Below are 27,931 nucleotides of genomic sequence, written 5' to 3'. Positions count from 1 at the left end.
TTGTAGAGCTGAGAGCTTGTGCTTACTAACCTCCTTCACCCATTTTGCCCACTCCCTACCCCCTACCCCCTACCTCTGGCAACCACCAATCTGTTCTGTATATCCATGAGCTTGTTTTGTTTGCTGGTTTTGTTGGTTTTGTTTTGGTTTTTAGATTCTACATATAAGTGAGATCATATGGTATTTGTCTTTCCCTGTCTGACTTATTTCACTTAGCATAATGCCCTCAAGTTCCATCCAGGTTGCAAATGGCAAGGTTTCCTTCTTTCTTATGGCCGAATAATCGTGTGTGTGTGTATGTGTGTGTGTAGACATTATCTTTATCCATTCATCCATCAATGGACATTTAAGTTGCTTCCAGAGCTTAGCTATTGTAAATAATGTTGCAGTGAACATGGGGGCGTAGATATCTTTTCGCATCAGTGTTTTCATTTTCTTCAGATAACTACCTAGAGGTGGAATTGCTGAATCATACAGTAGTTCCATTTTTAATTTTTTTGAGAAACTTCCATACTGTTTTCCACGGTGCAGTCGCCAATTTAATTTCCCGCTCACGGTGCACAAGGTTCCTTTTTCTCCACATCTCCACCAACACTTGTTACTTCTTGTCTTTTGCTTTTGTTGCCTTTGCTTTTAGTGTCAAATTTAAAAAATCCTCACCAAGACTGATGTCACGGAGCTTGCCACCTACGTTTCCTTTTAGGAGTGCCATGGTTTCAGGTCTTACATTGAAATCTCTGAGCCATCCTGAGTTAGTGTGTGTATGGCGTGAGACACTGGTCCAGGTTCATTCTTCTGCACGTTGCTGTCCAGTTTTCCCAGCACCATATACTGAAGAGACTGTCCTTTCCCCACTGTATATGCTTGGCTGCTTTATAGTAAAATTGTTTAAGTTTACTTATTTATTTTGAGAGAGAGAGGGAGAGAGGGAGACAGAGAATCCCAAGCAGGCTCTGCACGGTCAGCGTGAAGCCCAACATGGGGCTTGAACTCACGAACCGTGAGATCGTGACCTGAGCCAAAATCAAGAGTTAGATGCTTAACCGACTGAGCCACCCAGGAGCCCCTACTTTGTAGTAAAGTAATTGACCATTATACGCGTGGGTTTATTTCTGGGCTCTCTATTCTATTCTGTCGATCTGACTATGATTTTTTTTTGTTTTTTGAGAGAAGTCTGTGTCTTGTTCATCATTTTATTCTCTGCCTCTAACCCAGTGCTTAGCACATAGTAAGTGGCCACTAGATATTTGTTGGCTAAACAAGGGTCATTGAAATGCTCCGAAATTGAATACAGTCCTCCTCGCAGTGCTCTCTGCCTGTATTTTTTGCATACGCTTCAAAAGTGTCTTCAGAGAAGAGCTATCGTAGTTTTGTAAAAGAAGGGCAGCACGAGCCGCCCATGGGTGTATTCCAAGTTCACTGATGAGGTTCACTACCATCAGAGTCATCTTTTGAAATTTTGTGGAATTTTCAGGGCACCTGGGTGGCTCAGTCAGTTAAGCGTCCGACTCTCGATTTTGGCTCAGGTCATGAGCTCACGGTTTGTGGGATTGAGTCCCATGTTGGGGCACAGACCCTGCTTAGGATTCTCTCTCTCTCTCTCTCTCTCTGCCCTTCCCCCACTCACGTGTACACGTGCGTGCTCGCTCTCTCCCTGTCAAATAAATAAACATTTGAAATTTTGTAGAATTTTCCTCATCCCTAGTTGACACTTGACTGTAACATTAGCTAAAGAAAGTCTGTTTATTCCTGCTTTTAGCAGGAAGTGCTCAAAACACATACAACTTGCGATCATGCTCAAGGACGTCAAGAGGGAACTTCGTGCATGAGCACTGGTGCTGGCCCAGAGAGTATTTATTTAGCTTTTCCTCTCATATCGCTTCAAGTCTGGTCTGAAACCAGGATCTGTCTCTGGTGTGGCGGGAGCCCAGAGGCGCAGCACGGATGATTTCTCCCCGGTTTCTAGATGCTGTTACTCAAGGTGGTTAGTGAGTTTCAGAGGGAGGAAAGTCTGGAGGGCAGAGAGAGCTGAGTGGCTTTCTTCGTGGGGAGTTTAAAGAGCTGGTGAAGAAAGACAGAGGGCCATCTGGGAGGTGGAAGAGACCCTCAAAGGCAGAGGTGGTTCTTATTCACCCCTGAGCCATCGGCACGATATTTTCAAGCTGTGACCTCCAGTGTGCCGGAAAATCATCTTAAATTTCTCCGATGACAGAAAAGATAACCTTGGTTATTTTATTTTCTCAGCCATCTCTGCCTTACACTTGGTCGCTTCAGGATTTCCCTTTCTCCTCCCTCTTCTCGAGGACGGCATCCGAGTTTCGGGGACCAGCTCAGCCTCGCGGCTTTGGGGATGGGCATCTCTTCACCCTGCCTTCTGCTGAGGGGAAGCCACCGTTCTCTGTCCACGTCTCGTTCTGCCGGTGTCCGCAGGCATCTTAATAGCAGTGCCCTGGAGTTAAGTTGTTAGGCCGTGCACTCGCCGTCCTCGCTGCCCCGATGGTGAGGCCCTTTCGCTTCTGCCACTCTCCCTCTCCCTCGATCCCCCAGCCGAGTCTGTAACCCTCACACACCGCTGGATGCTTCCCACACCTCTCTCGCGTGTGGTGGGGACTTCTGGGCGGTTGCCCCCCACCCCCCACCCGCATTTCCGTTCTTCTGCTTCCGTCCTGTGTCGCTGGTGGGAGGTAAAGACAGATGGGGGGATTCTAAGTGTCGCTCGCTGTTCCAGGCTCCACCTGGGGCCCAAGCAGAAACCCTCTTCGTGCTCAGAATGAAAGCAGCACGAGAGAAAGAATTTTCTTCTCTTCTCTTCACTGCCGATGCTGATGCTGATGCTGATGCCGATGCTCAGGGCCTAGAAGGGTGGCGAGGTGACCATAAGGGCTCGAGAACTACTTGTTGGATAGGTGGATGACCGGCCTCTCCCTCGCCTCCCCAACTCCCATGACCGGGCCCGGCATGGGCTTAGGGTACAAGACCTCCTTGCCAGTATCCAACTCTTGACTCTTCCGTTCGTCTCCTCCCTCAGAGGTTCTTTAGTCTGTGGTAGACGCCTCCAGGGGTAAGGGAGGGAGAGACAGGCTGAACCAATATTCCCTCCAAACTCCGTCTGCGACAGGCTTATCTGGCTTTTGTTTTTAAGTCTTCATCTCTGACCCATCGTGACACTCCCTCTTGGGCATCATGGCTTCGTGTTTAGGTGACTATGCTTGGCGAAGGGCCTTGGGGATTCAATTTGTGGGGAGGGACGCTCTGACTCCCGGTACTGTATCTCTAGCACCGGTTCCTAGCACGGCGCCTAACACAGAGTGGGCGCTCTGTTCATCTTTACTGAACTGAATACTGGATGAGTCCGAAATTGGTAAGATGCTGACAGGAGAAGAGTGGAGGCTTCAGGGTGTCCTCAGGGTAAAGATGGAATGAGACATACAAGGAATGCTCAATATTGCTGATTCTCTGTTGAAACAGAATTCTGTTCAATAAGGCCACATGATTTGTTAATCTTTTTTTTTTTTTTAATGTTTGTTTATTTTTGAGAGAGAGATCGAAGACGAGCAGGGGAGGTGCAGAGAGAGAGGGAGACACAGAATCCGAAGCAGGCTCCAGGCTCTGATCTGTCAGCACCCAGCCCGACGCGGGACTCAAACACACGAACGGTCAGATCATGACCTGAGCCGGAGTCAGACGCCCAACCGACTGAGCACCCAGGCACCCCTGTTAATCTTAATTCTAATCAGGAGTATTGCTGTAATTCTTATTGATTGTAAAGCTGGAGGTTCCCTGGACCCCAACTTAGTAAGCTAATTCTCTAAATTAGGGCAAAACCCCAGAGATTGTTCAGCTTTTTATAAGCAGAAACCAAAATAGCTACTCGCAACTAGGTATTGGTTGCTCAACAGTAGTCAAATTCTAGAAGGGAAAATTGAGAAATTTGGTTTTAATTCAACGAGTTTGTAGCATGTGTCAGACCCTGGCGGTAGGCATGAAGCTACGGCCGCGAGCATGGCAGGCCCTGTCTGCCTCAAGGAACTTCTGGTGAAGGTATAATTATAGATTGTACTACGTGCTGTTAAGGAAATGAACAGGAGCTTCGGTGAAGCGATGGGAGCGTGTAAGCTTTAGTTAGGGTAGCAAGAGAAGGCCCCTACACAGAGATGATGTGCTGTGAAATAAGGACGAAGCAGCCTGGAAGGATCATTTCAAGCAGAGGGAACAGCAAGTTCAAAGGCTCAGGGGCAGGAGGAAAGGTTAGCTTGCTCCTAGAATTGCAAGCAAATGAGGGGACGGGGGTGCTTGTGGAGATCAGAGAAAAGCAGACAGGAGCCACGTCACCCGGGACCACGGTGTAGTCAGAGGGAGGAGTTTCAGACCGAATTCTGAGCACAGTGGGAACATTTGAAGCACAGGGATGCTGTAACCTGATTTGTTATTTACTTAAATAGAAACTGTCGGGGAATGCATTATGGGGGGGAGACAGAAGCAGAAGGATCGATGGAGAACCTAGGTAGACTGTCCGAGTGACCATGACTGAGAGCGGAGGCAGCGGCTATGGAGAAGAGTGTGCAGATCTGAGATATATTTTGGAGTTCAGTCCCCAGGACTCCTGACGACTGGTTGTTGGAGGGAGGATGAGTCTGGGAACAAGGATGACTCCTAGTTTTCTGCCTTTGGGAAGTGAGTGTGTGATGTCGTTTAGTGAGAAGGGAAAGGCGGTGGGGAGAGAACGGGTTGGGGGATATTAAGGGCTGCATCTTGGATATGTTACATTTGAGGTGCCTATGAGACATCTATTTAAATCCCTGCCTTCTGGAAATCCTGGATATCAGTACACTAAAGTAACTAAATTGGAACTTAGATGATTGTTTTTCCTACTTCTTTAATCAGTCTCTCTTTCCTTGAAACACCTAATTTTTTAAAAATTCTATGGGGCGCCTGGGTGGCGCAGTCGGTTGGGCGTCCGACTTCAGCCAGGTCGCGATCTCGCGGTCCGTGAGTTCGAGCCCCGCGTCGGGCTCTGGGCTGATGGCTCAGAGCCTGGAGCCTGTTTCCGATTCTGTGTCTCCCTCTCTCTCTGCCCCTCCCCCGTTCATGCTCTGTCTCTCTCTGTCCCAAAAATAAATAAACGTTGAAAAAAAAAAAATTTTTTTTAAAAAAAAATTCTAACTGTGGTTTCTGGATGGTGGTTGTATGTCTGCTGTGCATATCAGATATCCGAGCATCCCATTACTATTAAAAAAAAAAAAAAAAAGAGGCACCACAAACCTCAAATGTAGGTCATCACCAGACGTGCCCAATCCCTTAATACCCTCCCGAGAGCAATCTCGCGGTTCATCTCTTTACCCTTGTTGTTGATGACAGTCCAGCATGCCCAACACGTTCAAACCACAGCTTCAAGTTTCCCTGAAGTTAGCAGTTTGAACAAAATGTAAACAGTGGCGCTTGATTTTTTTTCCTCTTCATATTGCTGTCCTCCTTACAACGGAGTGTGGATGCTTTAGAGGACTGGGTGAAGTAGACAATGAATGACCTGGTTTCTGGTGGGTTGATTAGACTCCTGTAAATGTCCTTTGTTTCCCTCTTGGAAGATGTGTGTATGTGTGTGTGTGTGTGTGTGTGCGCGCGCGCGCGCGCGCACAGGCACGTGCTTGTGCTAGTGTGGTGGGGGGATGGGAAAGGGACGACAACACTACTGCACTACCAAGATATTCTGGAAGTCAGGGTTTGTGGCAGGTGTCTTTTATACTTTGGATCAGCACGCAGTATGGCCTTGAGACAAGCCAAGCAAAGGGCTACAGCAGTTACAAATCTCGAAAGCTTAGTGTGGCTCCTGCCAAGGTCAAATGCTTTGAATAAATATAGATGAAAAGGGCGTTTTGCTTCCTTGGAGGTATTTGATTCATTTGACTTAGAGAAGAAAAACCCAGAAAGGAGTCCTTAATACTTTGATAATGATAGCTACCAGTCCTCTGCTACCTACAAACTTGGAAAAAGCTTAATTATTTAGAAATATTCAATCACTAAATTATGATGATCTTATCTTAACTGTCATCTCTGTCCCTAGTTTGTGGGCTCTTGTCATCTGTCACCTGCACTATTAGGACACCTTTGTCGCTGATCTTTTGGCCCGAGCCTCTCTCCTGTCTGCCACATAATCTCCACAGAGCTCTGTATAACACACAAATCTTCAAAACAGCCTTTAGTGGCTTTTCATCATCTATGGGATAAAAACTATACTCCTGACTTCTTACATTTTCAGTAGTGTGGTGGACTAGATACTCTGAAGAGCCTCCAACCTAGATTCTGGATAAAAGCTACCTTTTAATACATTGTTGGGTTCGTGGGAACTAAGGGAAATCTCGAGGGCAGACCGGAACAAACCCCACGTGTCTAAACCCAAGAGCTGGAACCTGATTGGAGCAGGGAGCTGTGGGTGTGAAGGACTCCAAAGGCAGGTTTCCCCCGAAGGCGAATGCTGACATCATCACGATCAGAGATCAGAGACCGCAGGCTGGAGCCCACAGCAGGGATGAAGCAGAGCCTCAAACTTGGCTTTAAGTGGAGCATTCAAGGGGGCTGCACTGGCTTTAGGTGTGACAAAAATACAGATCCTTTCTGGAGGCCCCACTGAGACCCAAGACTCTTACAGATTAACCTCAACCTGATGTCACAATCAGTGATCGCCGGAAACACAAGAGAATAAGCCTTCATGACTGAGTCTACAAAGATGCAGACAGCAGGTTTAGCCTCTGAGGATTTCAGATTTGAACTATTGGCGATAGAATATTATCTGAGTATGAAATGTTTAAAGGAGAAAAAAAGATGGAATCAGTAAGGGACGGATGACTAGACACATTTGAAAAATAACCAAATAAAACTTTTGGAAAGGAAAAATAAACTTGTTTGAAAGTAAAAATTCAGTGGATGTGGATGGATTAAACACCAGATTTGATCAAACCGAAGTGAGAAGTAGTGACTTGGAATGTGTAGCAGAAGAAATTCCCCAGAATGCTGCAAGGAGGCCAAGAAGATGGAAAGTATTTTTTTTTAAGCTGAGGCACAAATGGCAAGTCGGGAAGTTTCGTACAGCCAGTGGGAGGCACTCTTTGATGAGATAATAGGAGATCATTTTTCCAGAACTGATGAAAGGCATGAATTTAAAGATACGGGGAGCATAATATATACCAAATAGGATAAAGAACTACAGACACTTGCAAACTCACGTATTAGAATGAACCTGTAGAATGGCAAAGAGGACGGTGTCACGAACAGGCAGCCGGAATAGAGATGCGTCATCCCCGCAAACCTTGGCGTCACCCCCGAGCTTCCTTTCATAGCAGCTCTGGTTTAGAGTATATCCAGAAACTGGTCACCTCCGCTGCTGGTCCTGGTCCTGTGCACCGTTACCACTCCCAGGGGTGCAGAGTGGGGAGAGACTAACCAATCTTCAATGACACAGGGATGTCCTGTGACCTAGGACTGGAAATTGGAATTAGCAGTGGAAAAGGCCAGTGGTCCTCAGACAGGACAGCATCAGTCAAGAAGTAGGAATGGAAGCCGGACTGTGGTGTTTTGAGGAGTTGAACAGGAAAGAGGGAAATTAATTCAGAGGGAGAAAATAAATTTGTTTTTCAGTGTCGTTGGCTGCGGGGAGCAAGACAGAGAGACACTAGCAGAAAGGCCCAGAGAAATATTTAAAACAAAGGAGACTAGGTTCCACTTGAGTGGGTGTTTCGGTGACACAGATGGCAGGACCGGCCTGAGTAGGCATAAGAAGGGTCTCAGACCCTCGAGACCAAAGGGAAGGGTGTAAGGAACGGTTGTGGATTGTGGTTCAGTTGGCTGAAGAGAGGGAGAGAAGCTGAAACAAACCAGTTGAAAAACCTCTCTTAATCTTGACAAAGAGGGGAGAAGGTCATCTGCTAAAAATAAGAGAAAGGTCTAGTTGACAAGGGAGCTTTGAGGAGAGCAGGGAAAGTTTGGAGTTGTCTCCGAGAGGAATGGGAGAGAAAGGACACGCAGAAAGGATTCCTGGACACTCCTGAGGACCCGGGGGGTGTGGAGACCATGAACTTAACAGTTGTGAACTCTCTACAGTAGCAGTCAGTCACCCGGGAGAGGAGAGGAGCAGGGGCCCCGGGGGAGTCAGATGTGTTCCAGGCCCAAGGCGCTAGATGCAAACACCGAAAGTCCCGGTAGGGAGGGCGCAGCAGGGAGGTGGTTCGAGTAAGTTGAACCAGACCTGGATGTCCTGCGTTAGGGAATGGTGTGCTTAGGGGGCTCCCCAGGGTGCACTGAAGAGCCTCTCATATTCACTTTACAAGAGAACCAGCATTCGGGTGCCTGCTGTAGAGCGGCCGGGGATGGCCACGTTAGCCAAAGCAACGGCAGCGGCCAAGAGAGACGCGATCACAACAGCGGCCAGATGAGGAAGAGATAGACACTTGTCTCGTATTGCCCTTCCTCTGTTCTGACGCTGAATAGAGCGGAGCTCGGAGGAGGGAGCTTTGTCCCATCAGTAGATCAAATTCAACCTCCAGATGAGAAGAAGAGTAGGCCAGGAAGGGAGAGCAGCCAGTGCAAAAGCCCAGAGGTGTGATAGCACCAGGTGTGTGGGGGGACTCTTTTGAGGGATTCAGCATGGCTGACATGCGGTGGCGGCGGGGGGGGGGGGGGGGGGGGGGGGCCATCAGAGACCGGAAGGAGGGTCGCGCTCTGACTAGACATGGCATCAGTGGGAGAACACTCGATCTGCCATACTGCCTCCCCTCACGCCCAGATTTTCTTTTACTTTGATCTCTGTGCCGTATTTTTAAATAATTTCTTCGCCCCTATCTTCCAGTTCCTAATTTTCTTTTCAGCTAGAGTTAACCTGCTGCTTAAAAAACCAACTATTTTTGTAATTTCAGCCATTCTAGTTTTCACTTTTACAACCTCTACTTGGATCTTCTGCTTGGGTCTGTTTTTATAATCTTATTCCTTGCTTATATTTTCAAGCTTGTATTATTTCCTTAAACAGATTAAGTGTTATCTATGGTTATCTGTCTTCTGCGTTTTGTAATTCCGACGAATTGCAATGGTGACAGGTTTTGCTGGGATAATTCTGGTGGCTTTTGTATTTTCGGGCACTGCGCCATCCCCAATATTTGTCGCGTAAACGAACAAATGAAAATATGTGGAAGGTGCTGGAATAAAAAGAGCAAATGAAACATTAATAGGTAAATTACAGGATAGTGCTGTAAGTCATATTGTAAACATATAAGCGAAGAGCTCTAAGAACAAGGACCACACTCCGATCCTGCCTGGGGACAGAGAAATGGCACGTGTCCTTTTAGGTATTCAGGAAGGTGTGTTCCAAAGGGACGTATATGTTATAATATACGAAGTTTTAATAGGTGAGTTTTTTTTTTTTTTCTCAGCTTAGTGTGGAAAATAGAGCATCCTTACTTCAGGAGAAATAATACTTCGTCTGAATTCACAGCGTAAATGATATTCTCAGGTGCGTTGCTGTGTTGCAGACTTAGACAAGATTTTTACGCTGCATTGAAGTAAAAGTTTCTCATTGTTCTGTGCATCTAACGAGGGAAAACGTTTGCGAATTACAGTTGTTCATCATCATCTTTCCACAGAACACCAGTTCTCTTGGTCTCAAATACCACCTTCTAAGAACAGTGGGCTTAGAGATGCAGAGATCTCTAAGATCTCAGAGAACCTGCATCCTGCCTGTGGTCTACCTATACAGGAATTTGGGGGGGGGGGAGGGAGAGTGCCTGGGACATCCAGGGTCCCGTCTGCCTCTAGTCACGGCCATGGCAGGAACGCCTTCGGACCGCACCATCATAACAACAGCCAGGAACTATATAGAGTATCTGTGGGCCAGGTACCACTTCGAGCATTTCATGTATTTCATTCATGTCAGAATTGAGCCTCTGACCAATTTATTTTCATTTTTTTTTCTCCTCGGGTGCCCTGCGGGGTTTTATTGGCATTCTATGGATCGGTCTGATGGTCACAAACACTTAGGTCTTCAGGCACCTGCCTGGAGAGGGCTCCGTAGAGGAGGAGACCCTCGTGTGCCAGAGGCCAATTTCCATTTAACCTCTAGCCCAAACAGCAGGAAACACTGAGCTAGGTAATGAGCACTAGTTTCCCAAAGACCTGTTCAGCTTCAGTTTCCATAATGATTATCTATTAAGGGAAATTTGGATTTTTATTATGGGGGGAACCGTAACTATGGCATAAAATGTAATCATGAGCGCCCCGTACCTATTTTATAATCCATTCGCCATGACCCGTTTTCATGGCCTGAGAGTCTTCCGCCATCCTACTTATTTTTTTCATTTTTTTATTTATTTTTTTTATTTTTTATTTTTTTTAAAATTTTTTTTTTCAACGTTTATTTATTTTTGGGACAGAGAGAGACAGAGCATGAACGGGGGAGGGGCAGAGAGAGAGGGAGACACAGAATCGGAAACAGGCTCCAGGCTCTGAGCCATCAGCCCAGAGCCCGACGCGGGGCTCGAACTCACGGACCGCGAGATCGTGACCTGGCTGAAGTCGGCCGCTTAACCGACTGCGCCACCCAGGCGCCCCTCATTTTTTTATTTTTGAAGAATGATCCGTTCATTTCATTTGATGATATGTTTTACAGAATAGATGTCTTCAGAGAATCTAATAGTATTAACCGTATTCTCTAAGAAATAATAGGATTTTGCCTTCTAAATCTTTTTTTTAAAGTTTTTGTTTTAATTTAAAGAGTTGAGCCTGTTTTAAAAGAGAAGCTGTAAGTTGTAGGTTGTCTATTGCAGAGGCTTTTAAAGAAAAGTACCTTCAGATATGCCCATGTCTCTTGTTTTCTTATGAGAAGTTAAACCATTATCGCAAATTTATATTGAAAGAAGTAGTAAATATACTTGCCGTATTTCATAGCCATGCTTTCCAAAATATTATCTCTTTTTAAAACTTGGGTACACTGTATTCTGCAGTTAAACGCAGTGATATATGATGAAGTGAAATTTTCAGAGCCTGCACCTGTGTGTGCGCACGCACTTAACACGGGTCAGAGGGAGAATATAGCTGTTCTAACGTATTATGATGATTTGAGGTTTCGCGCTACACTGTAAGAAAACTGTATTAAGATTTTCATGTCAAACATGTTATTCAAGTTTCACATCCACCTTAAAATTAGTGGCTTGTCTACTTTAAACCAATATATTAATGAGCAATTCAAATACTCCTCTATATTAATAATTTATAACTGTGGCCTCTTAGCAAAATAGACCTATTATCGTCAGATCCTATGTCCTTTGATTAAATAATTGCAAAAGTAGAAGCTCCTTCGGCTACACATTTTTAAGCTCCAGAAAGACCTATTTTGGCATCCACCTTTTGTCACGCTTGCCAGCTCTCCGCCTTGGAGCTGTAATTGGATACCGTGCGTCAGACCAGCAGGAGAATTGATCACAGCAATCGCTGGGCTGGAATTAACACCCATTATCAGAGTCACCATATAATGGAATATAAAATAATATGCAATGATTACAGTACCTGAAACGAGGCAGGGGAATTATTGAAAATTGAAAAAAGAGTTACCAGTACAGAATATTCCTACCTGTAGGCAAAGTCTCTTAACCCGGAATTAAATCCAATGTTCCCTTTCAAAAATGGTCTCACCATCGTCTCCAAATGAGCAAAAACATTTTCGGTACCTTCGCCAACATAGCTCTTCTCTTTTGTCCTTAGGCTCAGAGCATGGAGAAGTGATGCATTTGTTTGTTTGTTTGTTTGTTTTGGTTTGTTTTTCCTTTTCCTTACTGCAGACATCTTAGTGATAGTCTGTATTTAAATTTGCAGTCTGATGCCTTACACAGGGAATAAGCTTCTTCCTAAAGATAACTATCAAGAGTAATCAAACCAGCTTTACAATGACCGATGTGTCGAGGTCCTGTTTTGCATTAATCAAGTATATTGGCAGGTGTAAAACACTGTACAATAAAGAAAACCGGGGACAGTCTCATAATTTAATACTGAGCTTCTCACCCCGGAGTCTGCCAGACAGATACTTGAGAACAAAGCTCTTTGACATGCAGGTTTTAAATTGAAAGAAAATGAGAAACCTGATAAAGCAAGCCAACCAAATTAATTCACTCTGTAGTCCTCTCTGCTCTTTAGTGGAATTCAGAGAAATTCGCTCCCAGAGTAAGTTGGGAGGCCCTCACGAAACAATTGTTTTTGTGTTTGCAGGGTATACATTTCTGTGCTTTGTATTCAACCATATAGAGTTAATATTTATTGCTGTTCTCCAGCAAATCCCCAGGAGTTCCCGCGGAGTTCAGAAATTTTTCCATAAATGTTGTGCATCCTTTATATGGCTCCAAGAAAACATCTACCCCGAAGCCCTTCTGGGAAGAGACAGATAGGCAAAGACAATGGGCCAGTTGTGTACTTAATGACTCAGTCCTCCTCCACATGGCCCTGCATCTCTAAAAGTGACACCAGGGAGGAGAGGAGTGACCCCAAGGTAAACTTCAGTCACTTACACTTATGAACCATTAGAATTGTCAGTAAAGAGCCACTTGGTACAGCAGGTTCTACCAGACTTTTCATTTCTTTTTTTTTTTTTTTTTTTTTTAGTTTGTTTTTATTTATTTTGAGAGAGAGGCAGAGAGCAAGTGGGGGAGGGGCAGAGAGAGCAGGAGATAGAATCCCAAGCAGGCTCCCCGCTGTCAGCCTGGAGCCCTAGGCGGGCTCCAACCCCTGAGATCATGACCGGAGCTGAAATCAAGATGTTTGCCCTGAAGGAGTTTGTAGTCTCCTGGAGGCGATGGGTCTGTAAACAAATTATAATGAGTCATAAACAACAAAGTTTTTACTAGTGTTACAAAGCTTAGAAGAGTGCCTGCCGCATCCTTGTACTTAATAAATATTTGTCAAACGAGTGACTAATCTCTGAAACAATGAACTAAGTGGAAAATATGAATATTCACATTGAATTATGCAAAAGCAAGGAAAAGAGGGATTCGTTTTAACTTGGAGGATAAAGGTATTTAACAAAAGCAGTAGTATTTCAATTGGGGTTGGACAAATGAAACCATTTTTGATGGAGGAGAAGGGCAGGGCTGGAGGACATTCTAGGCTGAGGGAACAGCACGAGCAAAAACACAGAGATATGTCCACCTAATGGACATAACCTTGGAAACTGGAAATCAGTTGAGTATAAAGAAGAAGAAGAACATTTCAGGCACAAAGAACAGCATGGGTGAAGGCTTGGTGCAAGGAGGAAACGTGGCAAATTTGAAGAACCGAAAGAAAGTATAGTAGGGTCATATAGTTCTGGAAAAAACATAGTTCAAAATGAAGCAGCAAAGCAGAGGTGTGCCTTGTGGTGCCCCGTCCCCAGCATCACAAAGCCAAGAGACAATAGCTCAATAACGAGCACAGCCCATCCACACTCTTCTGCAGTTATTTGAACGTCCAGGCAACAACAACACCTCCCACTGTTTGTACGAAAGAAGGTCTTCTCCCCAAAATAACGAGGCACAAGGTCCCAGCCTTCCAGGGCGCCCCCTCCTCCCACTCCTGAGACTTTCTGGAGCTCTGTGGTAAGAGCTGATCTCCTCCACACTGGCTTCCCCTCTGCAGGTATTTGGGGTTTGCTTCCTCGCTCCATCAATGGTTCCTTTTCCAACAGTGTTGACATCGCCCATCTTCTGTTGTCCTCTCTTCTCTCCTGTTCTATTTGCCGTCCTAGGTCTGGACCTCTTTGTGCCACTTCTGTCATTCCAGTGGGTATAGGGGAGGGAAAACTGAGAAATGAATATGTCTTGTAGCAAATGCTGTTAATGCCCCCACCCCGTATTCTCTTGGCCTACCTCTGAGTTCAGCGGCAGCCCTGGTGACCAGTCCCCCTGTCCACGGCGAGTGTCCTCTACCGGGGTTTCCTCTGGAGCCCAGACACCACCTGTTCGGCGTAAGTGCGGGACCGCCTAGACGTGCCCCAGATTTAGCACTAGTGAGCGCAACCCTCAGCCAGTGAAGGCGAGAGTCTCTGAATTCGTGTTCCACCTTCCCATTCCTGAAAGGACAACCCTGCAGCACCCCGCAGGATCGAACCTCATTTGCGCACCATGGTAATCTGGTCAGTAGTACGCTCTATTGACTTGATCCCTTTTCTGTTTTACCATGCCCACTCCTTCACTCGTGCCCTTGGGATCGACGGCCAAACCCGCTCCCTGCATCCAAGTCTTTTTCTCAGACTTGCAGGAGGCTCCCTGCATCCAAGTCTGCTTCTGGGGGAACCCGATCTGAAACTGTATTCTACAGATACGGAATATTTACTGTATTATACAAATTTACTGTATTATTATCTACTGTATTATACACATTTATTCTTCACGTTTACTCATTTATTGAGAAACTACAACCTCTTAGACACTGTGAAATTTAACTGGTAACTTGTATCATTAGTTATTTCTATGTGTTTATTGTCCGTATACTTTTGTAGGTATACACGTATATGTATATATATTCCTTCCTCCTCTCTCTCTCCCTCTCCCTACCTACCTATCTGCTTATATAAAATCCATGCTTGATCTTAACATTCATTGACAGTAGGAACTATGACTTCCACTTACGTGCCTGCAGAGTTAAATACAGTCCAGTGCAAACAGTAGATGTTCAACAAGTGTTTCTTGATTAATCTTTAATTTTTATTCTTTAAAATCTTTAATCTTTAATCTTAATTTTTAGCCTTTACATGCACTGTACATTATTATACACAAAATCCACATATAACATTTATATTAGATAAGTTATAAATTATCCTATTTAACTCACCTTTGCAGACCTCCTACCTGCTAAAGCATGGTCGAGGCTCTAAAGTCAGAATGTGGGAAGTTAGTACGATGTGTGATAGGCTGTATACAGCATATTCTTAGGTGGAAAAAAAATGAGTTTACAGAAACTAATATTTATTATTGAGAGAAGGGAAGGATTAGGTAGGTGTGATTGGAAATGGTTTCCAGAAGTAGTCGAGGTAGAGGCCTTGAGAAGTTGATAGGATTTAAATAGATAGAGAAGCGGAGGGGATGGTCCAGTGTTGGGGGTGCAGGGTGAGAAATAGATGGTAATAAAGGTAAAGAAACTTTGAGGGGCGCTTGGGTGGCTCAATTGGTTAAGCATCCGACTTCGGCTCAGGTCATGATCTCACGGTCCTCGAGTTGGAGCCCCGTGTCGGGCTCTGTGCTGACAGCTCGGAGCCTGGAGCCTGCTTTGGATTCTGTGTCTCCCTCTCTCTCTGCCCCTCCCCTGCTCATGCTCTGTCTCTCTCTGTCTCAAAAATAAATAAAAACATTAAAAAAAATAATAAAATAAAATAGGGGTACATGTGTGGCTCAGTCCATTAGGCGACTGACTTCATTCAGCTCAGGTCATGTTCTCGTAGTTTGTGAGTTCGAGCCCCGCATCAGGCTCTGTGCGGACAGCTCGGAGCCTGGAGCCTGCTTCGGATTCTGTGTCTCCCTCTCTCTCTGCCCCTCCCCCGCTCGTACTTGCGCGCACGCGTTCTCTCTCTCTCTCAAAAATAAACATTATCAAAAAATCTTTTTTAAATCATTATTTTTGAATTGTTGTCATGCTTTCTTCTTTTAGATCATAGTGTTTTACTCATTGAAAAGATTACCAGTGTAAAAACCAAAGTCTAAGCACCCAGAAGACTGTTCCTCCTGGACAGATGGGAAAGAGGGTGGATAGATAGACTTCAGTCTGTTTTGTTTCGTTGAATTTGAAGATAATTTTTTCTTTTGTAATGTTAAACTTTTGTGTTAAACGTTAACACAATGGCCAGGGACACCCGGCTGGCTTAGTCAGAGGAGCATATGACTCTTGATCTCGGGGTCATGAGTTCAAGCCACATGTTGGATATAGAGGTTACTTTAAAATAAAAAAATAAGAAAATAAGCAAATAAAATGATGGCTGTTAGATGACTTTATACATCCCAGATTTGAGATTTAGATTGAGTGTTGTTGTGAATATTTCCATCAGAGAGTCATTGTCATTCTGAATTATCTTACTGTCCGTATTGCTAAGTGGTGAGGTGACTCTGTTACTATAGAAAAATGCTTTCCCCCCCATTTCTCTCAGATGTAAAATAGAAGCCAATGGGAAAATATTTGACAAAAATCCACTCTGAAGAAACGCGTTTATGTAAACATGGTGAGGTATACATGTGCTTGGCGCTAGTCAGCCTAGCATTCTGCCGGGAAATATATTCGCATCTTTAACAGAAACCTTTACCAACTAGTTACAACTCAGTCATATGCAAATTAGGGATATTTTAGAAGTTATTTTCATCTACCGATTTACTCTTCCTTTTAATGATTCTTTAGTAACTTGATTTGACTTTTTAAAAAACAAAGGCACTACTTTTTCTCTTTCTTTATCCTTGTGTTTCTATTTGTCCTTCTCCTTAACAAGCGTTTACTGAGCACTTCCCACGGGTCACACTCTCCAGTGCTGGGGCACAAAGATAACTCCTAAGAAGGCCTCTTCGGGGGGCCTGTTTGCCGGGAGGGGCCGGACTGGTGAGAATGAGGAAGTGTAAGGCTGACTACGTAAGTACAGGGCCCCAGACAGGGTGTGGTGAGAAAGACAATGACAGGGGAGGGCAAGGAAAGGAAAGAACAGGTTCAGGGCAAGAGAACAGGATGCTTGAATCAGTTTGAAAAGATGGAAGAGCTTGGACCTGAGAGGGTTGGAGAGAAACGGAACTCCCCACGGAGGGAGTGAGGTACGTGTCCTGAATTGTCGAATGCTGTGGCGTCCCAGCAGCCATTTCGCCCAGGCTGGCCTCCAACTGTGGATGAAAATGTGTTTCTGTAATAACTCAGGGCCTGACAGCGGTGATGATGGCGTATAAATGTGCATTGTGAGGCTGTGTTGTGGTGTGCACGGTGATACATAGACACTCGATAGTGAATTACACAATTCCTGTATCCTCTTCTGGGAGTTTCTGCTCAGTCTTCCTTTTGTCCATTCCCAGCCCATGATGCCACTAACTTCATCAACTCTATCTCTTAAAATACTTTTCTTTCCTTCCATATCCAACTTCAGGTGAAACTACTTCAGAGCAAGCCCTAGCACGGAGTGTTGGTAACAGTTTGCGTCTAGAAATTTGGACCAGGCTCATAAGTCATAGATTCAGTAGGTCTTCCTATATCAGACCTACCTTAAATATCAGCTCCTTTCAATCCCTTCTATTTGTAATAAATATTAGTTGTCCCTTATATTCCAGGTACTTTGTCATATTCTAGTTACTGTGGTGATATTAATGAATGAAATGGATAAAGATTCCGCCCTGACGGAGCTTACATTTTGGTAATCATCACAACGGCTCTGAAAGATTGCTTCTTTTCTCCCACATAGACAAAGGATTTATTAAAATTAGGCTGCTACCGAAAGCAGGGTTTTCTTTCATGGGCTTTGTGTAGACACCAGGGCAAGAAGACATTTTTTTATTACAGGGGAAAACGGCCTTTTTTTTTTTTTTTTTTTTTTTTTTTTGGTAGCTGGGGGTTCTGTAGGGATAGACCAGTATGATATGGCATATTTTCTCTAGTTTATCTTGTAAAAGATGAACGTTTGAAGGTTCTAAAAATATAGTGGTTTCAGAGACAGATAAGTGGGTGAAGAGAAAAATATTTAAAGACAAGTTATTTGAAGCTTTCCTTTCCTTGTGCTTCAGTGAGGAGAGAGAGAGAGAAGCGGCCACCAAATGACTAATGCATCAGTAATAGCTGGGGTATACTTTATATAGGCAGAAGAGAAATATAGTAAGAAAGTAGAAACAACTAAATAGAGAATCCTGTTATAGCATCAAAAAATCCGATTTAGGAGCGCCTGGGTGGCTCAGTCAGTTGAGCATCCAACTCTTGATTTCAGCTCAGATCATGATCCCAGGGTTAGAGATCGAGCCCATGTCAGGCAAATGTGGAGCCTGCTTAAGATTCTCTCTCTCTCTCTTTCTCTCTCCCCCTACCCAGACCCCTTCTCCTGCTTGCTCTCTCTCTCTCTCTCTCTCAAATTTAAAAAAAAAAAAAAAATCCATTATTAAAATTACAATGGATTTGGGGGCACCCGGCTGGCTCTATCCGTGGAGCATGTGGCTCTTGATCTCAGGGTCATGAGTTCAAGCCACATGCGTGGTGTAGAGCTTACTTTAAAAAAAAGAAAAGAGGGGCGCCTGGGTGGCTCAGTCGGTTGGGCGTCTGACTTTAGCTCAGGTTACAATCTCACAGTCTGTGAGTTCGAGCCCCGCGTCGGGCTCTGGGCTGACGGCTCGGAGCCTGGAGCCTGCTTCGGATTCTGTGTCTCCCTCCCTCTCTGCCCCTCCCCCATTCATGCTCTGTCTCTCTCTGTCTCAAAAATAAATAAATGTAAAAAAAAAAATTTTTTTAAAGGAAAAGAAAAAAGAAAATTGCAACGGATTGGAAACAGAGTGTTTTCGGTTGTATTTTTTGATCATGGTTCTTACTTGTTATTTTACAGACGCTGTGCCTACCCCCTCAGAAGAAAGCCCATCTCTGCAGACAAATGTGAGTTTGGACAAGAAACCAGACAGCAGTACCATCACAAATACCGTAACCGAAAGCCCTTTGCAAATGCCTCTGGAAAAGCAGTCAGCTGCAGAAAGCTTTGACACACTGACAACTTCACCATCGTTTTGGTCATCGAATAAGGAAGAGTTTGTCAGCCCTAATTTAAGGATGTCAAAGTCAGATTCTACTTTCTGTAACCAGGCCTCTGTAGAGACGCTCTATGTCTCTCCTTCATTCAAAACATTGGACCCAGTGAAGGAGATGGTAAGCAATCAGGACTGCCAGAAGCCAACACAATCCAGCATTGTTCACGTGGATGAGGAAAACCTCAAGAATGTAACCACATGGGGTGAGTCTGCGTGCACGCACATGCGCGCACACACACACACACACACACACAGCTCTTCTGAAGTGTTCTTCTGTTATTTTTCTGTGCTTTCTGTCTCTGTTTCTGGTTCCCTTCTTTCACTCTCCATCCAGTGGCGTTAAAACATACAAGCCAGAGAGAGGGACTTCTCAGTTGGGAAAAAGCACCCCTTTTATTAAAGAGCCGAAAGGCAGTTCATCCCTGGGGGTCGCAAGTACTTGTTGAAGCACAAGTTCTGAGCAATTCTGATTCCGAGTAAATTAGAAAGAACTAGCATTAAATAAGAGCTTCCTGTTAGGCGTTTAGGTTACCTATGAAGACACTTTATAAAAACGAATGAGTTACTATGTATATTGATGTGTAGACACACAATGTATGTGTGTGCGTACGCGGCCTTTTTTTAAAGTGTTGTGTACTGATTGCCCCCCCCCCCCAAAATGGTGGGGAATCTCTTCTTTATTCTGTCCTATAAAACACTAAAAGGGTTGCAGTATTCTTGGGCCTTGATGGTAAAGGAGAAAGCCAATTGGGAATCCGGTTTGTTGGCTATCAGTTACCAAAGCCTACATCGTAATTATGCTTTCTTCTTTAAAGTTAATTAGTAAAAGAATAAGTTGTTTGTGCACTTTTCCAAGACTGAGTCGTTTTATTGGTTCTTATGTACAATAATGCTTACTAACTCATATAACTATAAAGCTTTTAATATAAATACTCTCAACTGCCTCAATCTCAGGTCAAAAGTACAAACAATGGAAGCCAACATGTTGAGGCTAAAGAAATTTACTTTGGTGTCAGTAAGGTCAGTGAACGGTAGCACAGTCCCCTTGCTGCACTTGCCAGAATTTTAGGGGATCGAATAGCCTAAAAATAAACTGATTCTTACTTCTGTCACCAAATTAACTGTTCTGCCGAGACTGTCGACGTGGAAACCAATTAGTACTGGTTACAATGACTGTGACGGTTTGTGCGCGTGGCTGTCCCCCGGGGATGTTGTTACTATGAGTTCATTTCTTTCACAAATACCACAGAAAGATCATTGAAAATAGTTTTGGCCACTGCCTGTGTACCGAGCATACTTAATTATAAAAATTAGCTGGAAGTTCCTCTAAAGCCAGTGAGCAAGGAGGACTTTTGCTTCCATTTATAATGAAGTAGGTAGTATTGTTCCAACCCTCCCACCGAAAATACTGGTTAAAGCTGGAAAACTATTAAAAGCTGGTTTGAAGTCCTGTAAAACAACCGAGGTAGAAAACACAGGATGGGTCAAGATCCTAGGAAGGGGGCTGTGATATAATAGGAAATATATATTAGGTCTTCATCCCTGGTTCCCGGCACTGAGCTCCCTAAAAACCCTTGGAATTTCCTGAGCGATAGGAGTGAGAAGAGTCTTTTTGTTATTTGTAATAAACCCCTTCCTTCCATACCTGGGTTTATGTTGAGGTGCGTCTTGGAGAATGGGGGCTCGTTGCCAGAGTAACCAATCAGGCCAGTGGAGGGCTGGAACTTTCAGCCCCACCCACTGACCTCTAGGGAAGTTGAGTTCATCACCAATGGCCGACGATTTGATCAATCGTGTCTCTGTAACGGAACCTCCATAAAAATCCCCAGACAGTGGGGTTTAGAGAGCCTCCAGGTTGGCGAACACGTGAAGTTTCTGGGAGGTTGGTGCACCCAGAGAGGGCATGGAAGCTCTGGGCCCTTCCCCATGCCTTGTCCGGTGCATCTTTCCATTTGGCTGTTCCTGAGTTGTATTCTTCCTAACAAACTAGTAATAGGAAGCAAAGCACTTTCCTGAGTCCCGTGAGCCGTTGTAGCAAATTACCGGCCCCGAGGAGGGGATCATGGGATCCCTCAATTTATACCCGGCAGGTCAGAAATATGTGAGGCCTAGACTTGTGAGTGGCAACTGAAGTGGGGGACGGTCTTGAGGGATTGGGCCTCTCATCTGTGGTGTTTGCACTAACGCTGGGTAGTGCCAGAATGGAGCTAAATTATAGGACACCCAGTTAGTGTCCCCAGAGAATTAGAGAAATCCTTGGTGTGCAGAACCCACATTTGGTGTCAGAAATGATGTGAGCAAAGTAGGAAACTAGTTTACTTGTAGTTGGCCCCGCATTCACCTCAGTTTTCCCACCATGGATCATTTGCCTATTCACAGAGCAGGATGATGGAAACTGAGGGAAAATCAGAGGCCTGGGCTCCCCACTGTTTACTGAGCTTGAGAGATAGGATTGGAGTTTGGGGCATCCCCGGTGGCAGGGACTCCAGGGGCGAATATGCCAGAGGAGAGGAAGTCACAGAGGAGAAAGCCCCGAAGTCTTTGTGCAATTTCTTACTGAAATACCTACTCCTGCTAAGTTGCACACGTTAGGGATGTGATGCCAAGAAGCTAAAGGGAGGCAGCTTCTAGAGGGCAAAGGTTCTCATCATCTCACGGCTCTGGGAGACAGACAGAGGGTGGAGCTCAGGGTCTGCCAAACTGGAGTGGCTCTGGTGAGTAGCGTGCTCTCAGCTGGGACCTGTGACAGGCCACGCCCCAGGCATCACAACTCCCATCCAGGGGCGAGAACAGACCAGAACTAGAACAGCCCTCACAAATGCCGAAACCCAGCTCCAAGTGGAGCAAAGGGATTGTATTGCGTTCCATCTGTCTTCTAGAAGACAATGAAGCGCTTGCTTAAGAGCTCCTATAATTTCTCATGCAAAGTTTTTGGCTTTTAAAATACACCAGAAAAACAGACAACAGAAGCAGAACCACAGAGAAGCTAGATACTGACATTGTAAGATAAGTACTTTAAAATAGCTGTGATTAATATGATCAAGAGCACAGAGGGAAGGATGGAGAATTTCACCAGAATACAAGTATCTGTGAAGAAAGAATGAAACGAGGGGCGCCTGGGTGGCTCAGTCGGTTGAGCGTCTGACTTCGGCTCAGGTCGTGATCTCGCGGTCCGTGGGTTCGAGCCCCGTGCCGGGCACTGTGCTGATGGCTCGGAACCTGGAGCCTGCTTCTGATTCTGTGTCTCCCTCTCTCTCTCCCCCTACCCCCTTCATGCTCTCTCTCTCTCAAAAGTAAATAATAAACATTAAAAGATTTTTTTTTAAAAGAATGAATGAATGAAACGAAAGTTCCAGAGCTGAAAAATACAGTAGCCAAAATTAAGGCCCTGAGGGCACTGTTCAGTCACATGGCCTGAGGTTATCAAAAGAGAGCTTCGGTACTGGCAGAGGAGCTGGGAAGTCATGTGGGCAATCCTAAAATACGTGGGTAAATATAAAACGCGGTATATTTTATTTTTATTCTCACTCTTAAAATGCATGTGACTGTTTAAAGCAAACTTTTCCTACTGTAGTTTGTTTTAAAACAGTAGATGTAATATATATCACAACACAGGCCAAAGAATGGCTGGATCGCATAGTTGTTAGCGGCTCAGGTTCTGGGATCACACTGCCTGGGTTCATAATCTCAGCCCAGCCACTGGCTGCGTGGCCTCTGCGTGGCGCTGTCTTCATCTACAGAATGGGGCCGCCGGAGGGGGTCCCTGAATTCGCAAACATCAGGTGCTCAGGGTAGGATCTGGACCTGGCCAGTGCCGTAGAAAAGTTTGCTATATCCAGTGTCTGTGTTTTTGTTTTTGTTTTTAATGTTTATTTTTGAGAGAGAGAGAGAGAGAGAGAGAGAGAGAGAGAGAGAGAGAACAAGTGGGGGAGGGGCAGAGAGAGAGACACACACAGAATCCGAAGCAGGCCCCAGGCTCCAAGCTGTCAGCACAGAGCCTGACGTGGGGCTCGAACCCATGAACTGTGAGATCATGACCTGAGCCGAAATTGGACGCTTAACCGACTGAGCCACCCAGGCATCCCCAGTTTCCATGTTTTTAGTTCTGCTTTTATTTATTTATTTAATGTTTGTTTTTTTTTTTTTTTTTTTTAATTTTTTTTTCAACGTTTTTATTTTATTTTTGGGACAGAGAGAGACAGAGCATGAACGGGGGAGGGGCAGAGAGAGAGGGAGACACAGAATCGGAAACAGGCTCCAGGCTCTGAGCCATCAGCCCAGAGCCTGACGCAGGGCTCGAACTCACGGAGTGCGAGATCGTGACCTGGCTGAAGTCGGACGCTTAACCGACTGCGCCACCCAGGCGCCCCAATGTTTATTTATTTTTGAGAGAGACAGAGACAGAATGCGAGTGGGTTAGGGGCAGAGAGAGAGGGAGAGACAGAATCCGAAGCAGGCTCCAGGCTCCGAGCCGTCAGCACAGAGCCCGACACGGGGCTCGAACTCACGAGCCGTAAGATCATGACCTGAGCCGAAGTCGGACGCTCAACCGACTGAGCCACCCAGGCGCCCCTTTAGTTCTGCTTTTAGAGCCCCGAGCCCCCAGCCCCCTCCCAACCCTCCACATCCACTCCGGTTATTTCCAAAAGGACCCAGGAGTTCCTCACTTATTCTCAGGAGCAAGGAAACTCCTCTCCTTCCAGAAAGGGCCTTGCAGGCTGAGGAATGGAGCCCAGCTGGGACGGACCAAAGAGATCCTAGGGAGCTCCAGTTCATTCTCCCCAGAGCGGCCAGAGGACCTGACGACTGCTGCTCCCCCGCTGAGACGGCAGACCTCTCGGACTGTCGCCCTGTTCCTGAAGCTCGCTAGCCTTCCACTGCCCTGCGCGGTCTCGCTTCTGCCTCTCCCCGCAGCCTGGTGATGCTTCCGCTTGTCAAGTAAACCAAATCGCTTCACCAGCTTGGCGCTGTTGTTCCCTCAGACCAGAACGCTTCCCACCCAGCCCTTCCCCGCTGCACTCCTCCTTCAGGGCTCAGCTTCCACAGGATTCCACAGGATTCCCTGACCCCCTTGATTACTTCAGATCCCCCTCCCACTCTGTGTTGTCTTGGTACCCGTAATTATCCTTCTAGCACGTACCGCCATTTGAGTGGGATGTGATCGCATATCCGTGAAGTTGTCTGATGTCTCCCCCACTCCCCGAGTGGGATGGCGCCTTCCTGAGGGAGGGACCACGTCTGCCTGTTGGTTATTGAAGCCCCAGCACCGACCACAGTGCCTTGCACACAGTAGGTACCCAACATTCAACAAGTGAATCAAAAGCAGCTTAGTAAAGCAGCCATGGAGAGTGTGCGTGAAGAAATAATGGAAGAAAGCACTGGAAAATGACGCCAGGACGGATGACGAAGCGCTGTGTGTGCCAGGTTAAGAAGTTTGGACTTCAGTTTGAAGAGAATGCAAGTCACTAAAGGTTTTAAGCCACGTGAGTGGCTTTTTGAATGTGTTGTAGAAAAATTACTGATTTCTATGGGGGGGGGGAGTGTGGAGGATTGATGTGGAGGGGGGTGAAGCTGGGGCAGGGAGCTCGTCAGGGGCTGTTGCCGGGAAGGAAACCAAGTGGGAGATTGGAGAGCAGAGCAGGCGAGGTGGGGCGGCTAGCCTGAGATGGGGCACAGTCGGGGGCAAGTGGGCTAGAATCCAGAACAGAAAGACACTCACCTTACCCTGAGCGCCCGTAAGGAAGGAGGGGAAGGGATGTGTCAGAGTGTGAGAGATGGGTTTGGTGGGTTTTAGTAATTAAGATGTATTGAGCCTTCACGTGCCACACATTGTATGTTGTGGCCTCCATATCTTATCGTCTGAGGTCACCTGCCCAGACTGAGGGGAAGTGGTATAAAGGCGGTGACAGGTCTGCTGAGATTTAGGAATAGCCACTCTAGAGAATGGAAGAAGGTGCTGAGAAGACACGGGTACAATGGAGCGATAGAGCCAGAATTTGTGGGGGTCCTAATTTGCAGGATCTGTGATTTCTCCAATAGCGCTGAGCAGCCTGGGGGTGGGAATGAGAAAGCATATTTGAATTGAAATAGGATTTGGACAGGAATTTGCAAACCATAGCTTTGAGGCTAAATGTGGTCACCCCCTGTTTCTGCAAATAAAATTTTATTGGAACACAAGCATACTAACTGGCTCCCATGTAGTCTTTGGTTGCTTTTGTGCTACAACAGCAGAGCTGAGAAGTTGTAATGGAAACTGTAGGTCCCGTAAAGCCTAAAATATTTACAGTTTGGTCCTTGACAGAAAAGGTCTGCCTGACTCCTGGATTAGGAATTAGCAGCAGATAAAGCAGAAACCATGGCAGTGGGGGGAGAGGAGGGGAGCAAGAAAGTGGTCCAAGTGATGGATAACGAGAAAATAAAAAGATTATTGGACCTGATGTCTCGATGAGGCCAAAGTGTAGATGCATTAAAGGGAATGAGAAGGCTGGAAGGAATCAAGAAGGAAAGTAATCTTGGAAAGCAAGATTTCAGAGTAGGGCAGCTCAAAGGAATGGCTGCAGGTAACTTGCGGTTGAGGAATTCAGGAAACGATGAGGCAGGATCGATGGCTGGTCTCCGTGGACGCTGGGTGAAGGAAGATAGACATGACACTGTCTACTTTCTGGGGTGTTTTTTTTTTTCTATTTTATTGTTTTAAGAAGTATTTGTTTATATGAAGGGTCCAGGTCTGGTGTTACAAAACTCTTTGGAGATGATGAGCTTGGTAAACTTAAAAATACTTGCACCCTCACGGTGTAACAGATCTCAGCCACCTAATATAGGTCAATATTCTCGTTCTAATATTTTCACCGAATGATGGATTTGCAGCAACCTCGTTTGACCTTTTGATACTGAATAACTCTGTTCCTAGAACAGTCCATTCCTTCTCTTCCTCCGTTTAAATTTTCAGTTCTTTATGTCTAGGTCAGACTATTCCTTTAGGTCATTAGATCATTTGTCATGCATACCAAAAAGAAAAAAAAGAAGATAGAAGATGCACAGAAGCCAGATCATTATATCCGTGAGCCATAGTTTGGGTAAGTGTGTTAGACTGCCCTGGACTTTTCTTTCTAATTTTGGGGGTAGGAAAAAAAATCCATATGTTCACATGCTGGGCTAGTGGTGAGCGTTCTCACTGGCTCTGTCCTTTGTTTATATCTCATTGATTCCATTTTTGTACCATGGGTTTCAGTAGTGGGGGTTCTGTGGACCCAGCAACACCTCCAGCTGTACAGCTCCCGCCTGCCTCCGTGCAGACAAGAAGACACACTCATTTGATTTTTTACATTCAGTGAGCCAAATGTATACTTCGTAGGTAAGTGAGAAGACTCAGCATTAATCCAATCGTCCAGTCATCCCAATAACAGTTTAGCATCAGTGATTAGAGGCAGAGTCATTAGCATTTCTCTCGAATCCTATGTTATTCCTAAATCTGTTTCTTTTCATGTAGCTCCTTGATAATCATGACAATAAATTTTCAAATATTGTACTTTTAAAAGTACGAGATTGGGACGCCAGGGTGGCTCAGTCTGTTCAGTGTCCAACTTCGGTTCAGGTCATGATCTCACGGTTTGTGGGTTTGAGCCCCGTGTTGGGCTCCGTGCTGACAGTTCAGGACCTGCTTGGGATTCTCTCTCTGCCCCTCCCCTGTTCATACTCTCTCTCTCTTTCAAAAAAAAAATAATAAACATTAAAAAAAAATTTTTAAGTACAAGATCTAATTCACGCACCAGAAAATGCACCCTATTAAAGTGTACAATTCAGTACTTTTCGTATATTCTCAGAATTGCGCCATCATCACCACTAATTCCAGGATATTTTCATTACCCCAAAAAGCCCCGTATCCATTAACAGTCACTCCCCATTCCTTCCTCCCCCCGAACGCTTCCTCCTAAGCAGTGATCTACTTTCTGCCTCTGTGCATTTGCCTACTCTGGACGTTTCATGTTACGGAATCATACACCATGTGCCTCTCGTGTCTGGCTTCTTTGACGTGGCACAGCGTTTCCAGGGTTCATCCATGTTGTCACATGAATCAGTACTTCTCTCCTTATGGCTGAGTAATACACCGCTGTTTAAACCCATTTTATGTGTCTATTCATCAGCCGATGGATATTTGAGTCGTTTCGTCTTTTTAGCTATTACAAATAATATTACTATGGACATTTGTTACTTTCTACAACACAGAACAAAATCAGAATTCTTTTTAAGTTTTTTCTTTTACATTTATTTATTTTTGAGAGGCAGAGCACAAGTGGGGGAGGGGCAGAAAGAGAGGGAGATACAGAATCCGAAGCAGGCTCCAGGCTCTGAGCTGTCAGCACGGAGCCCGACGCGGGGCTCGAACTCACAAACCGTGAGATCATGACCTGAACCGAAGTCGGACGCCCAACCGACTGAGCCACCCAGGCGCCCCTAAAATCAGAATGTTTTAATTCATGTGTACAGGTAACTTAACAGTCGTTATATATCAGCTAGGAAAACTGAAAGAGAGGAATAAAAAGCTCCTGTTTTATCGTGAACAGTTTGAAGTGTTTAGCTGAACAAGGACCTACTGCTAACAGAAAAATTTACATTTGCAACTCCAGGCGAAGAGAGTTTAAAAATATTTCTAGGAATGTATTCGTCATGATATTTTTGCAGCGCAGTTCTTCTAAATGCTTTTTAAATTTCGAGTTGCAATATAATAATTAAGGGGCCTGATGTTTTCACGAGCATAAAAAGTCAGAGATAACACATCCGCATTTGGAATCGCTGTATCGGTGCTATTTTTAAGCAAGTGCAGCATTAATTGGCGTGCATATATCACCCGGGGAGATCGTTTAAATTCAGCCATTTATCGCGGCTGGCTCCAGCTCTGGTGGGTGCACTGTATGAAGAGGATGGCTGCTAACAAGATAGTTCAGTACCTTCCGCAGTGAGTGGGAGCAGGGTGACGAAATGGGCAGGAGAGGCACCCTGGAGTGCAGCGTTGAAGTGTCTCGTACAGCTGTGGCGTGTTTGGAAACAAAAGTAAATTGGTGCGCAGCAATTAGAGCTGAAGTGGCTTTTTATGAGCAAAAGCCCGTGAGTCAAAGCTACCAAACTGTAAACAATGATAAGCTATTCAGTCAGCAGTTGTAGCTACAAAGCGAAAGAAAGGTGGACACACAGCA

At 45.2% G+C, this 27,931-nt stretch overlaps 1 protein-coding gene and 1 non-coding gene across 6 annotated transcripts in view; both read left to right on the top strand.

Moving 5' to 3' along the window:
- ENTHD1 (ENTH domain containing 1) overlaps window positions 1-27,931 on the top strand; it is a 106,237-nt gene that overhangs the window by 74,777 nt on the left and 3,529 nt on the right. For all 5 annotated transcript variants that reach the window (XM_045465901.1, XM_045465903.1, XM_045465899.1 and 2 more), the window contains one exon: window positions 18,542-18,940. In XM_045465901.1, coding sequence (XP_045321857.1) covers window positions 18,542-18,940 — 399 coding nt within the window. The remainder of the gene's footprint in view (window positions 1-18,541; window positions 18,941-27,931) is intronic.
- Window positions 21,852-21,936, top strand: TRNAR-UCG. The gene has a single exon. It is a non-coding gene; the product is annotated as a tRNA-Arg (tRNA).

The sequence above is a fragment of the Leopardus geoffroyi genome, chromosome B4 (assembly GCF_018350155.1).
Source record: "Leopardus geoffroyi isolate Oge1 chromosome B4, O.geoffroyi_Oge1_pat1.0, whole genome shotgun sequence".
NCBI classification, from domain to species: Eukaryota; Metazoa; Chordata; class Mammalia; order Carnivora; family Felidae; genus Leopardus; species Leopardus geoffroyi.
The sequence above is the reverse complement of the archived record's forward strand: the minus strand, read 5'-3'. Positions and strand labels throughout refer to the sequence as shown.